The sequence below is a fragment of the Oncorhynchus gorbuscha genome, linkage group LG08 (genome assembly GCF_021184085.1).
Source record: "Oncorhynchus gorbuscha isolate QuinsamMale2020 ecotype Even-year linkage group LG08, OgorEven_v1.0, whole genome shotgun sequence".
NCBI classification, from domain to species: Eukaryota; Metazoa; Chordata; class Actinopteri; order Salmoniformes; family Salmonidae; genus Oncorhynchus; species Oncorhynchus gorbuscha.
Genome location: NC_060180.1, coordinates 27,168,293 through 27,179,195, shown reverse-complemented (window position 1 = coordinate 27,179,195; position 10,903 = coordinate 27,168,293). Strand labels below are relative to the sequence as shown.

The 10,903-nt window shown below is 45.3% G+C and overlaps 2 protein-coding genes across 4 annotated transcripts; both read left to right on the top strand.

Annotated features, from left to right (window-relative positions):
* Nucleotides 1-4,449: 4,449 nt before the first annotated feature.
* Nucleotides 4,450-8,811, top strand: LOC124041424. 3 transcript variants are annotated; one of them, XM_046358983.1, is made up of 11 exons: nt 4,450-4,624; nt 5,498-5,568; nt 5,656-5,832; nt 5,923-5,984; nt 6,067-6,153; nt 6,241-6,282; nt 6,351-6,524; nt 6,604-6,639; nt 6,800-7,295; nt 7,833-7,944; nt 8,039-8,811. In XM_046358983.1, the coding sequence occupies exons 1-8, from the start codon at nt 4,467-4,469 to the stop codon at nt 6,637-6,639; spliced, it is 807 nt and encodes a 268-aa protein (XP_046214939.1). In that variant the 5' UTR covers nt 4,450-4,466; the 3' UTR covers nt 6,800-7,295; nt 7,833-7,944; nt 8,039-8,811. The 3 variants fall into 3 exon arrangements, with proteins under 3 accessions (XP_046214939.1, XP_046214937.1, XP_046214938.1); XM_046358981.1 differs by having other exon boundaries at nt 6,351-6,639; XM_046358982.1 differs by lacking the exons at nt 6,800-7,295; nt 7,833-7,944; nt 8,039-8,811 and adding an exon at nt 6,739-6,792 and having other exon boundaries at nt 6,351-6,639.
* A 1,202-nt stretch (nt 8,812-10,013) lies between these two features.
* Nucleotides 10,014-10,307, top strand: LOC124042259 (anaphase-promoting complex subunit CDC26-like). The gene has a single exon (XM_046360670.1). The coding sequence runs from the start codon at nt 10,014-10,016 to the stop codon at nt 10,305-10,307; it is 294 nt and encodes a 97-aa protein (XP_046216626.1).
* Nucleotides 10,308-10,903: the final 596 nt, after the last annotated feature.

The following is a 10,903-nucleotide window of genomic DNA, read 5'->3' as shown; positions in this document are numbered from 1 at the left end:
CTGCGTAATATGCGACCAATCGTCTGATTGGCCCTTTCTGCTTGACCGTTAGACTGGGGATGAAAACCGGAAGAGAGACTGACGGAAGCACCAATCAAACGACAGAACTCCCTCCAAAACTGTGACGTGAATTGCGGGCCTCTGTCTGAAACGGCGTCTAACGGGAGGCCATGAATTCTGAACACATTCTCAATGATGATTTGTGCCGTCTCCTTAGCGGAAGGAAGCTTAGCGAGGGGAATGAAATGTGCCGCCTTAGAGAACCTATCGACAACCGTAAGAATCACAGTCTTCCCCGCAGACGAAGGCAGACCGGTAATAAAGTCTAAGGCGATGTGAGACCATGGTCGAGAAGGAATGGGAAGCGGTCTGAGACGACCGGCAGGAGGAGAGTTACCTGACTTAGTCTGCGCGCAGTCCGAACAAGCAGCCACGAAACGGCGCGTGTCACGCTCCTGAGTAGGCCACCAAAACCGCTGGCGAATAGAAGCAAGCGTACCCCGAACGCCGGGGTGGCCAGCTAACTTGGCAGAGTGAGCCCACTGAAGAACAGCCAGACGAGTAGAGACAGGGACGAAAAGAAGGTTACTAGGACAAGCGCGCGGCGACGCAATGTGAGTGAGTGCTTGCTTTATCTGTCTCTCAATTCCCCAGACAGTCAACCCGACAACACGCCCTTCAGGGAGAATCCCCTCGGGGTCGGTAGAAGCCACAGAAGAACTAAAGAGACGGGATAAGGCATCAGGCTTGGTGTTCTTATTACCCGGGCGATAAGAAATCACGAACTCGAAACGAGCGAAAAACAACGCCCAACGAGCTTGACGTGCATTAAGTCGTTTGGCAGAACGGATGTACTCAAGGTTCTTATGGTCATTCCAAACGACAAAAGGAACGGTCGCCCCCTCCAACCACTGTCGCCATTCGCCTAGGGCTAAGCGGATGGCGAGCAGTTCGCGGTTACCCACATCATAGTTGCGTTCCGATGGCGACAGGCGATGAGAAAAATAAGCGCAAGGATGGACCTTATCGTCAGAATGGAAGCGCTGGGATAGAATGGCTCCCACGCCCACCTCTGAAGCGTCAACCTCGACAATGAATTGTTTAGTGACGTCAGGAGTAACAAGGATAGGAGCGGATGTAAAACGCTTCTTGAGGAGATCAAAAGCTCCCTGGGCGGAACCGGACCACTTAAAGCACGTCTTGACAGAAGTAAGAGCTGTGAGAGGGGCAGCAACTTGACCGAAATTACAAATGAAACGCCGATAGAAATTAGCGAAACCTAGAAAGCGCTGCAACTCGACACGTGACTTTGGAACGGGCCAATCACTGACAGCCTGGACCTTAGCGGGATCCATCTGAATGCCTTCAGCGGAAATAACAGAACCGAGAAATGTGACAGAGGAGACATGAAAGGCGCACTTCTCAGCCTTCACGTAGAGACAATTCTCTAAAAGGCGCTGGAGTACACGTCGAACGTGCTGAACATGAATCTCGAGTGAGGGTGAAAAAAAAAATCAGGATATCGTCAAGGTAGACGAAAACAAAGATGTTCAGCATGTCTCTCAGTACATCATTAACTAATGCCTGAAAGACAGCTGGAGCATTAGCGAGACCGAACGGCAGAACCCGGTATTCAAAATGCCCTAACGGAGTGTTAAACGCCGTTTTCCACTCGTCCCCCTCTCTGATGCGCACGAGATGGTAAGCGTTACGAAGGTCCAACTTAGTAAAGAACCTGGCTCCCTGCAGAATTTCGAAGGCTGACGACATAAGGGGAAGCGGATAACGATTCTTAACCGTTATGTCATTCAGCCCTCGATAATCCACGCAGGGGCGCAGAGTACCGTCCTTCTTCTTAACAAAAAAAACCCCGCTCCGGCGGGAGAGGAAGAAGGCACCACGGTACCGGCGTCGAGAGAAACAGACAAATAATCCTCGAGAGCCTTACGTTCGGGAGCCGACAGAGAGTATAGTCTACCCCGAGGGGGAGTGGTCCCCGGAAGGAGATCAATACAACAATCATACGACCGGTGAGGAAGAAGGGAGTTGGCTCTGGACCGACTGAAGACCGTGCGCAGATCATGATATTCCTCCGGCACTCCTGTCAAATCACCAGGTTCCTCCTGAGAAGAGGGGACAGAAGAAACAGGAGGGATAGCAGACATTAAAACACTTCACATGACAAGAAACGTTCCAGGATAGGTTAGAATTACTAGACCAATTAATAGAAGGATTATGACATACTAGCCAGGGATGACCCAAAACAACAGGTGTAAAAGGTGAACGAAAAATCAAAAAGGAAATGGTCTCACTGTGGTTACCAGATACTGTGAGGGTTAAAGGTAGTGTCTAACATCTGATACTGGGGAGAAGACTACCATCTAAGGCGAACATGGGCGTGGGCTTCCCTAACTGTCTGAGAGGAATGTCATGTTTCCGAGCCCATGCTTCGTCCATAAAACAACCCTCAGCCCCAGAGTCTATCAAGGCACTGCAGGAAGCAGCCGAACCGGTCCAGCGTAGATGGACCGACAAGGTAGTACAGGATCTTGATGGAGAGACCTGAGTAGTAGCGCTCACCAGTAGCCCTCCGCTTACTGGTGAGCTCTGGCTTTTACTGGACATGAAATGACAAAATGTCCAGCAGAACCGCAATAGAGGCAAAGGCGGTTGGTGATCCTCCGTTCCCTCTCCTTAGTCGAGATGCGAATACCTCCCAGCTGCATGGGCTCAGTCTCTGAGCCAGAGGGAGGAGATGGTTGAGATGCGGAGAGGGGGAACACCATTAACGCGAGCTCTCTTCCACGAGCTCGGTGACGAAGATCTACCCGTCGTTCTATGCGGATGGCGAGTGCAATCAAAGAGTCCACGCTGGAAGGAACCTCCCGGGAGAGAATCTCATCTTTAACCTCAGCGTGGAGTCCCTCCAGAAAACGAGCGAGCAACGCCGGCTCGTTCCAGTCACTGGAGGCAGCAAGAGTGCGAAACTCTATAGAGTAATCCGTTATGGATCGATCACCTTGACATAGGGAAGCCAGGGCCCTGGAAGCCTCCTTACCAAAAACTGAACGATCAAAAACCCGTATCATCTCCTCTTTAAAGTTCAGATAATTGTTAGAACACTCAGCCCTTGCCTCCCAGATAGCTGTGCCCCACTCCCGAGCCCGACCAGTAAGGAGTGAAATGACGTAAGCGATCCGAGCTCTCTCTCGAGTATGTGTTGGGTTGGAGAGAGAACACAATATCACACTGGGTGAGAAAGGAGCGGCACTCAGTGGGCTGTCCAGAGTAACATGGTGGGTTATTAACCCTAGGTTCCGGAGACTCGGAAGACCAGGAAGTAGCTGGTGGCACGAGACGAAGACTCTGAAACTGTCCTGAGAGGTCGGAAACCTGAGCGGCCAGGGTCTCAACGGCATGACGAGCAGCAGACAATTCCTGCTCGTGTCTGCCGAGCATTGCTCCCTGGATCTCGGCGGCAGTGTTGCGAGAATCCGTAGTCGCTGGGTCCATTCTTGATCGGATCCTTCTGTTATGCAGGTGAATGAGGACCCAAAAGCGACTTAACGGAAACAGAGTCTTTATTCCAGTCTTAAACAAAAGCGATAATCCTGGATATTATCTAGGCAAATGCAAAAACAGGAAAACTGAAATCCACTCGTCAGTAGAGAGGAATGACTGGAGACGCGACCACAGACTGCAGGTCGCTTCGGGAAGGCACCGGCCGTAGCTGACATTGACACCTGCTCACACGCAGCATCTGAAGAAGGTAAAACACGACAGGGCGGAACAAGGACACAGAACAGCGAACATCAAACAAGGATCCGACAAGGACAGAAGCGGAAAACAGAGTGAGAAATAGGGACTCTAATCAGAGGGCAAAATAGGGGACAGGTGTGAAAAGAGTAAATGAGGTAGTTAGGAGAATGAGGAACAGCTGGGAGCAGGAACGGAACGATAGAGAGAGAGAGCGAGAGAGGGAGGGGGAGAGAGAGGGATAGAAAGAGGGAAAGAACCTAATAAGACCAGCAGAGGGAAACGAATAGAAGGGAAGCACAGAGACAAGACATGATAATCAATGACAAAACATGACAGTCTGAGAGCCCTGCTCTACACAGTCCAAACAATGTTTGGTGTTTTGTTAGATAGTATTGCCACTAGCTAGCCATTCACACCCGTAGTGGCACGACATGATGTCACGCCTTGGTCATTATATTTTGTGTTTTTGTTATATGTTTGGGTAGGCCAGGGGCCTGTTGCACAAAAGTAGAATTAAGACATCCGGGATAAATGACTCAGCTGAGCTCATTGACTCCAAAACATGTGCGTCCAGGCTTAATTGGTTGCACAAAGACCAAGCCAGGATGAGCAGACACGGATTCATTAAGCCAGGTGAAACCAATCCTGGATAGGTGCGCGCTCACGGCTCACTCAAATAGACCCCGCCACAGATCACCTGATTTACCATGGCAACTAGAGCCGCGTACTTTTCCCCGTCGGAAGCACAAATCCTCATGGAGGCATACGAGGAGGTAAAAGATATAATTAAGAAGAAAGGCAACACCGCCACAGTGATAAAGCAAAGAGAAAAAGCGTGGCAAAGTATTGCAGACCGCCTGAATGCGTAAGTAGTGCACAATTACACACTCACCGCTCCGCTGAAACATCACAATTACAATTCAAATATTTAATTCACATCTCCAAAAACGCAGTTGTACTGTAATTATGAAACGGTTAAATTTTTAATTGAAATGCACTGCAGATATGAGTGAAATTGTGTAAAGTAAGTCCATCACACTGTATAAAGCTATGATAAATTATTATTAAAGCCTTACATTATTATTTAACGTTACTACGCTCAGTATGGTTTAATCTTAGCCGTTGTACTCTGCTTCTTATGTTGTCCACCGTTTTTTTGTGTTTCTCCTGCTTTCATTAATGTAAAGCTGCTTTGACAGAATGAAACAATTGTGAAAAGTGCTATATAAATAACATTTAATTGAATAAATAGATGAGCTATAATAATAATCACTTTAATTTATATAGCGCCTTTCAAAGGACCCAAGGTCGGTTGCTCACTGCACTGCAAAAATGTCTTTCTTACTTATTTTTTTTTACTGAAAACAAGACAAAAATACTATCTAAAAAACATCTTGAATATTTTCTTGAGCAAAATTACCTAGGAAAATAAGCAAAAAAATCTGCCAGTGAAACGAGAACTTTTCTAAAATTAAGTGTTTATGGAAAAAGTAAACTTATTTCAAGAGAATTTTTATTATATTGACAGATTTTTTATTTGCTTGTTTTAAGCACACATTTACTTAAAGTTTATATTTTTTGTCTAAACTATACTTATTTTGCTAGGTCATTTAGCAAATCAAGAAAATACATCTTTATTTAAGTTTAAAAAATATATATTTTTACTGAAAACAAGACAAAAATACCAAGTAATTTTTTCCAGTGTGACTCCATTAAATGTGTGTGTGTGTGTGTGTAGATTAAACATGAACGGGCCAAAACGGACATGGCAGCAGGTCAAAATCAAATACAAGAACATTCTGCAGAATGGTATGGTCCCTGACTAATATTTAACAAAGCACAAGCATATATTGTACCCAGAAGGTGCCTGCTCACACATTGTCTGTACTGTTTTAGCAGTGAAAAAGAATACCCACAGACAAGGCACGGGTGGTGGGTCACCAAAGGCTGACCTTACCCCAGCAGAGGACATGGCCTTGGAGCTAAATAAAGGCAGGCCCGTCTTAGAGGGGATCCCTGGGGGGAAAGAGACGAGCATAGGTTCCTCCCAAGATGCCACCCGCTTCATTCAAGGTATGTCCTTCCATCTCTACATGGGATACAACCACATTCATATTGAATCAATTTGGACTGTCTGACTTTGGTTTACCTATTGCCTTGCAGTGTCTGGCAGCACTGTGTTCCTGTTAGAGCCACCAGCACAAGCACCAGACGATGCTGATCCAGTGAGTACTCCATCAAAGGCATACTGTAGGCCTGGCATGTCTTGTCTACTAGCTTCAATATGAATCCGATTAAATGTGATAGGGTGAAGGCCCCAGTGCAGCAGCAACAGCACATGATGGAGACGATGATGATGAGGAGACCATCTCTCTGGATTCCAGAAGGCATGAGGTATCATGGTAAGACTGTGAAAGTACTATTTACTCTACAATGGTGAGGAGTCCTCATCAAAATCAAAAAATCTAATTTCTTTTACAGGACCCAGATGCTATACAGTGGGAAAACCAGCCTGGCAACATAGTGCGTATTAATAAAAGGACACCACATCCTGCCAAATTCCAGCTGCGCTAATTGTATTGTGTTCACAGAGCTCACAAGCTATCAGAAAGTTGTATGGCAACCACCTCCGGCGCCAAATAGAACTGGCAGACATAGACATTCAGTACAAGAAGAAAAAGATGGAAAATCTTGCACTGGAGTCCGAACTAAAAAAGAGGACAATTAGGAAACTGGACCTTGAAATAAAAAAACTTGAGAGGGAGGTGAGATATGCCTTCAATGTACACTGTATGCTAACTGTAACACAAATGTATTAATCATTATTTGTATTTCCTCCCCCAGCTCCAAGAAGATGACACAGCTCAAAATAAAAATTAGGTATATTCTCGTAAAGTCAAGTGAGCCATGACATATGAGCTCTTATTGTGAGCACACAGGACGGTGGCATCTTTCTAAGGTTTATTTTTATTTTCCCAGCAATCAGTACAACCAAGTCATCGTTATAAGGCATCGCCCTCTTTTGCCCACCCCCCCCCAGCACCAGGTGTGGCCACTAGCCTATATGAAGGCCCAAAATTGTGTGTTCCTTTCTGCTCTGACAATGGCATGCCCATTCGTGCGAGATGTGGTGGATGAAGAAGCACTTGTGCTGAGGAGAGCCTTCAGGCGAGAAAGGGTCTTCAGGGACCGGTTGGACCCACTGGCCTTCCCTGACGACCATCTATATGAAAGATACAGGTTTTCTGCAGATGGCATCAGGTATCAATGCAGACTACTGGGTCCCAGGATTAAGCACCGCACTGCACGGAGCCATGCACTGAGTGTGGAGCAAATGGTTTGTGTGGCCTTGCGCTTTTTTGCTAGTGGAGCCTTCCTGTACTCAGTGGGGGATGCAGAACAGCTGAACAAGGCCACAATTTTCCGCACAATAAGGAGTGTGTGTCTGGCTATCAAATCATTAGCAGATGTCTTCATCTCCTTCCCTGGCCACAGAAGACTCTGTGACATCAAAGAGGAGTTCTATAGGATTGCAGGTAAGAGGATCTACAAATTACAGGACAACTGTTAACACATAGTAGGATACTCATTACTTTGTGTGACAGGTTTCCCCAATGTCATTGGTGCAGTGGACTGCACACACATAAGGATAAAAGTCCCCTCAGGTGCCCATGAGGCCCAGTCAAAACTGTTCGCTGCCCTGGCCCCCCAATGGTGGAACAAACTCCCTCACGACGCCAGGACAGCGGAGTCAATCACCACCTTCCGGAGACACCTGAAACCCCACCTCTTTAAGGAATACCTAGGATAGGTTAAGTAATCCCTCTCACCCCACCCCCCCTAAGTTTTAGATGCACTATTGTTAAGTGACTGTCCCACTGGATGTCATAAGGTGAATGCACCAATTTGTAAGTCGCTCTGGATAAGAGCGTCTGCTAAATGACTTAAATGTAAATGTAAATGTAATTAATGTTCAGGTGAACATAACTTTTTGATATTGTCCATTGACGAACACTCTGCATTGCCAGTGATGTGCATTGATTGGTGTAATATTCCTCATCTTATGATTTCAGATGGTCTGCAATGCTGACTGTGTGATCAGCAATGTTGTGGCAAAATGGCCTGGCTCAGTCCATGACTCCAGAATCTTTCGGGCCTCTGAAATCTATCAGTGCCTATCACAAGGTAAGCCACACAACCCCTATTTATAACCATCATGGCTGTGTCAAGAATATCACTGTGTTTATGAGGTAGTAATGATGAGATTTTGTGTTGACAGGTGAATTCTCTGGTGTGTTGCTGGGAGACAGGGGGTATGGCTGCCAGCCTTTTCTCCTGACACCTTTCACAGACCCCCAGGAAGCACAGCAGGCCTACAACCATGCCCATGCCAGGACCAGGCCCAGAGTTGAAATGACCTTTGGCCTCCTGAAGGCACGCTTTCACTGCCTTCACAAATTAAGGGTCAGCCCTGTTAGGACATGTGATATTACTGTGGCTTGTGCTGTCCTCCACAATGTGGCCTGCCTGAGGAAGGAGAGGGCCCCCAGAGTGCCACCAGCCATGGACTGGGACAATCCGGCAATCTTCCCTGATGACGACAGTGGTCGGCTGCTGAGGGACCAATATGTGTTGAATTATTTTAGTTAGTATGTGTGCTTTCAATTTTGGTTAAATATGTCCTGCGGTGGCAGAGGAATTTGGGTTTTTTTGGGTTAGTTTTTTTACGAATTTGGCCTCTTATGATGTTTGTGCGGTATACTGTGTGTAATACAAGGCTGCAGGGAGGCTACTGCATCCATTCATTTGTCTGTTCAGTTGATGTGTATGGATTTGTCCTGCATTTATTTTAGTGTGCAGACATGCAGGGTGTGTTATATACAGACCTTTGAATGTGTATGTATCATTTTGTATAATATGCTTGGATTCTGTGCTTTCCATCTTGTAGAGTCACTGTGACTTCAGTTTCGAAAGGAGCTGATGGTTTACCTGCTTTGTTTTGTCCTTATTCAATAAAGGAACATAATGTTACACATTGTGTTTTTATATTCATATGGAATGTGTATTTGTTTATATGACAGAGTACTAGGGCCACACTGAAGAAAAAGGATAAAGTCATAAATTTATGAGGCTGGTTCTTTCTGCAGAAAAGCTACATATTGTTTTTACAGTTTTGATACTTATGACAATGTGATACTTAATATTCTGGCACATCAGCATGTCTTTGTTTATGAAACCATACTGAAGTACAATTTCACGAAATGCCCCGCATCTGTCATTTTAACAACTGTCCTCCTTTAAAACAACTGGTTACAATATTATGACTTGTCTTTTTTTCCCTCTGTGGCCCTAATATTCTATCATTTTATATATAGTCTATGGGAAACTGTAAATTATCTAATGATAGCAACATCTAAAAATCATTTTTTATCCAAAATCATTGAAATTAATGATCACAAACGTTTAAATAATGACAGTGGGTCTAGTTATATGTGATAACAATGTATAGTGAGCAGTGAAATAACTATTGGTTTCCATTTGTGGTGACTGCTGACTGACATTAGGGATGAGATTAAATAGATCCTGGAATTTAGCCTGGTCTGGAGCAGGCTAGCTCCACAGAATAAATATCCATGGTAATTTATACCATAACATATCCTCCTGCCCCCTATCCATCTTTAGTGCAACCGGATTACGGATCAATTGAGCCAGGATCACCAAGATATCCTGGCTTAATCCCTTATCCTAGTTTTGTGCAACAGGCCCCAGGGTGTGACATGGGTTTATATGTTGTGTTTCGTATTGGGGTTTGTATTATTTGGGATTGCGGCTGATTAGGGGTGTGTCTAGTTAGGCTTGGCTGCCTGGGGGGATTCTCAATCAGAGTCAGGTGCTTGTCGTTGTCTCTGATTGAGAACCGTATTTAGACAGCCTGACTTTCGCGTTGTAATTTGTGGGTGTTTGTTCCTGTCTTAGTGTTGTAGTCACCAGATAGGCTGTAATAGTTTTCAAGTTTCGTTTGTTGTTGTCATATACAGTTATTTCATGTACCGCGATTATTTTAATTAAAGTCATGAGTAACCTACACGCTTCATTTCGGTCGGACTCTCTTCATACAACAGACGAATGGCGTTACACATGAGCACGAGCTGCCCCACTGTGCCCCCAACTATGCATAGATAGGATGGCGGATTCTACAGAGCGTGGCTAGCTACTATCCAAAATAAAACAAAATCTAACGTTAGTGGTGGAAGATGCTGCGCAGAATGCCCACCCGTCTGGAGCTGAAGTTGGATGACACGGAGGAGTTTGAGAGTGTCAAGAAAGAGCTTGAGAGTCGGAAGAAACAGCGAGATGAGGTGGATGTTGGCGTGGTGATGTCGAGTGACATGGTGGGAGCCGGTAGTGGAACAGGGGATGGGAAGACATGGGAACAGATGATCAATGAGAGAATAGGCTACAAGCCCCATCCTAAACCCAACACCTTGCCATCGCTCTTTGGAAACCTGCAATTTTGGGTTCCTAATGGACACATTACAGACAGCTAAAATGGTTGGCCCCTCCTGCACTGGTGTGTGGTTGGCACCGTGACTGTGCTCTTGACATGGTCAGGGGTATTTGTTTACCTGAGAAGTATATCTCTACAAAGAAATGTGTACTTTGAGGATCATATTGCATTCATAAGTCTAAAGTAATGTTGCTGCATTTACCTGAAAAGTTATGACTTGCGATGCAAAGGGTGGCCTTTTGTACAATGTAATGTTTGATGGCAGGGGTCGTGTACAATGGTTTCCCTCCTTTATTACAAACATCCAGACTTGGTAGCATCTGTGGAAAGATGGATTAACTGAATGGACTTTAACTAAATCAGTCATTACTTACAATGGTATGATTGTACTTTTATTTGCCTTCAAGGCCACATTATGTCAAGGACAGGAGACTGCAACAGAATCAAACAAATACAGTTCTTGAATGATAAAAAAACAATGCATAGCTAGCAAGCAAGATATAGTGGTGCTAGTTAACTTAGCTAATTGTCGCCCAACTTCAGACACCTCCAAACTTCGGATGCCCTCTAGCTATTGGAGGGCTAAATCACCTCGAGCTCCAAATGTAATGTGTCTGGAAAATAACAATAATGTAT

Bases quoted from the DNA above. Each gene is read 5' to 3' on its own strand.
- LOC124041424 (XM_046358981.1), top strand. From the start codon at position 4,467: ATGGCAACTAGAGCCGCGTACTTTTCCCCGTCGGAAGCACAAATCCTC. The intron at 5,833-5,922 runs GTATGTCCTTCC...ATTGCCTTGCAG, and splicing joins TGCCACCCGCTTCATTCAAG to TGTCTGGCAGCACTGTGTTC. The intron at 6,154-6,240 runs GTATCATGGTAA...TTTCTTTTACAG, and splicing joins TGGATTCCAGAAGGCATGAG to GACCCAGATGCTATACAGTG.
- LOC124042259 (XM_046360670.1), top strand. From the start codon at position 10,014: ATGCTGCGCAGAATGCCCACCCGTCTGGAGCTGAAGTTGGATGACACG.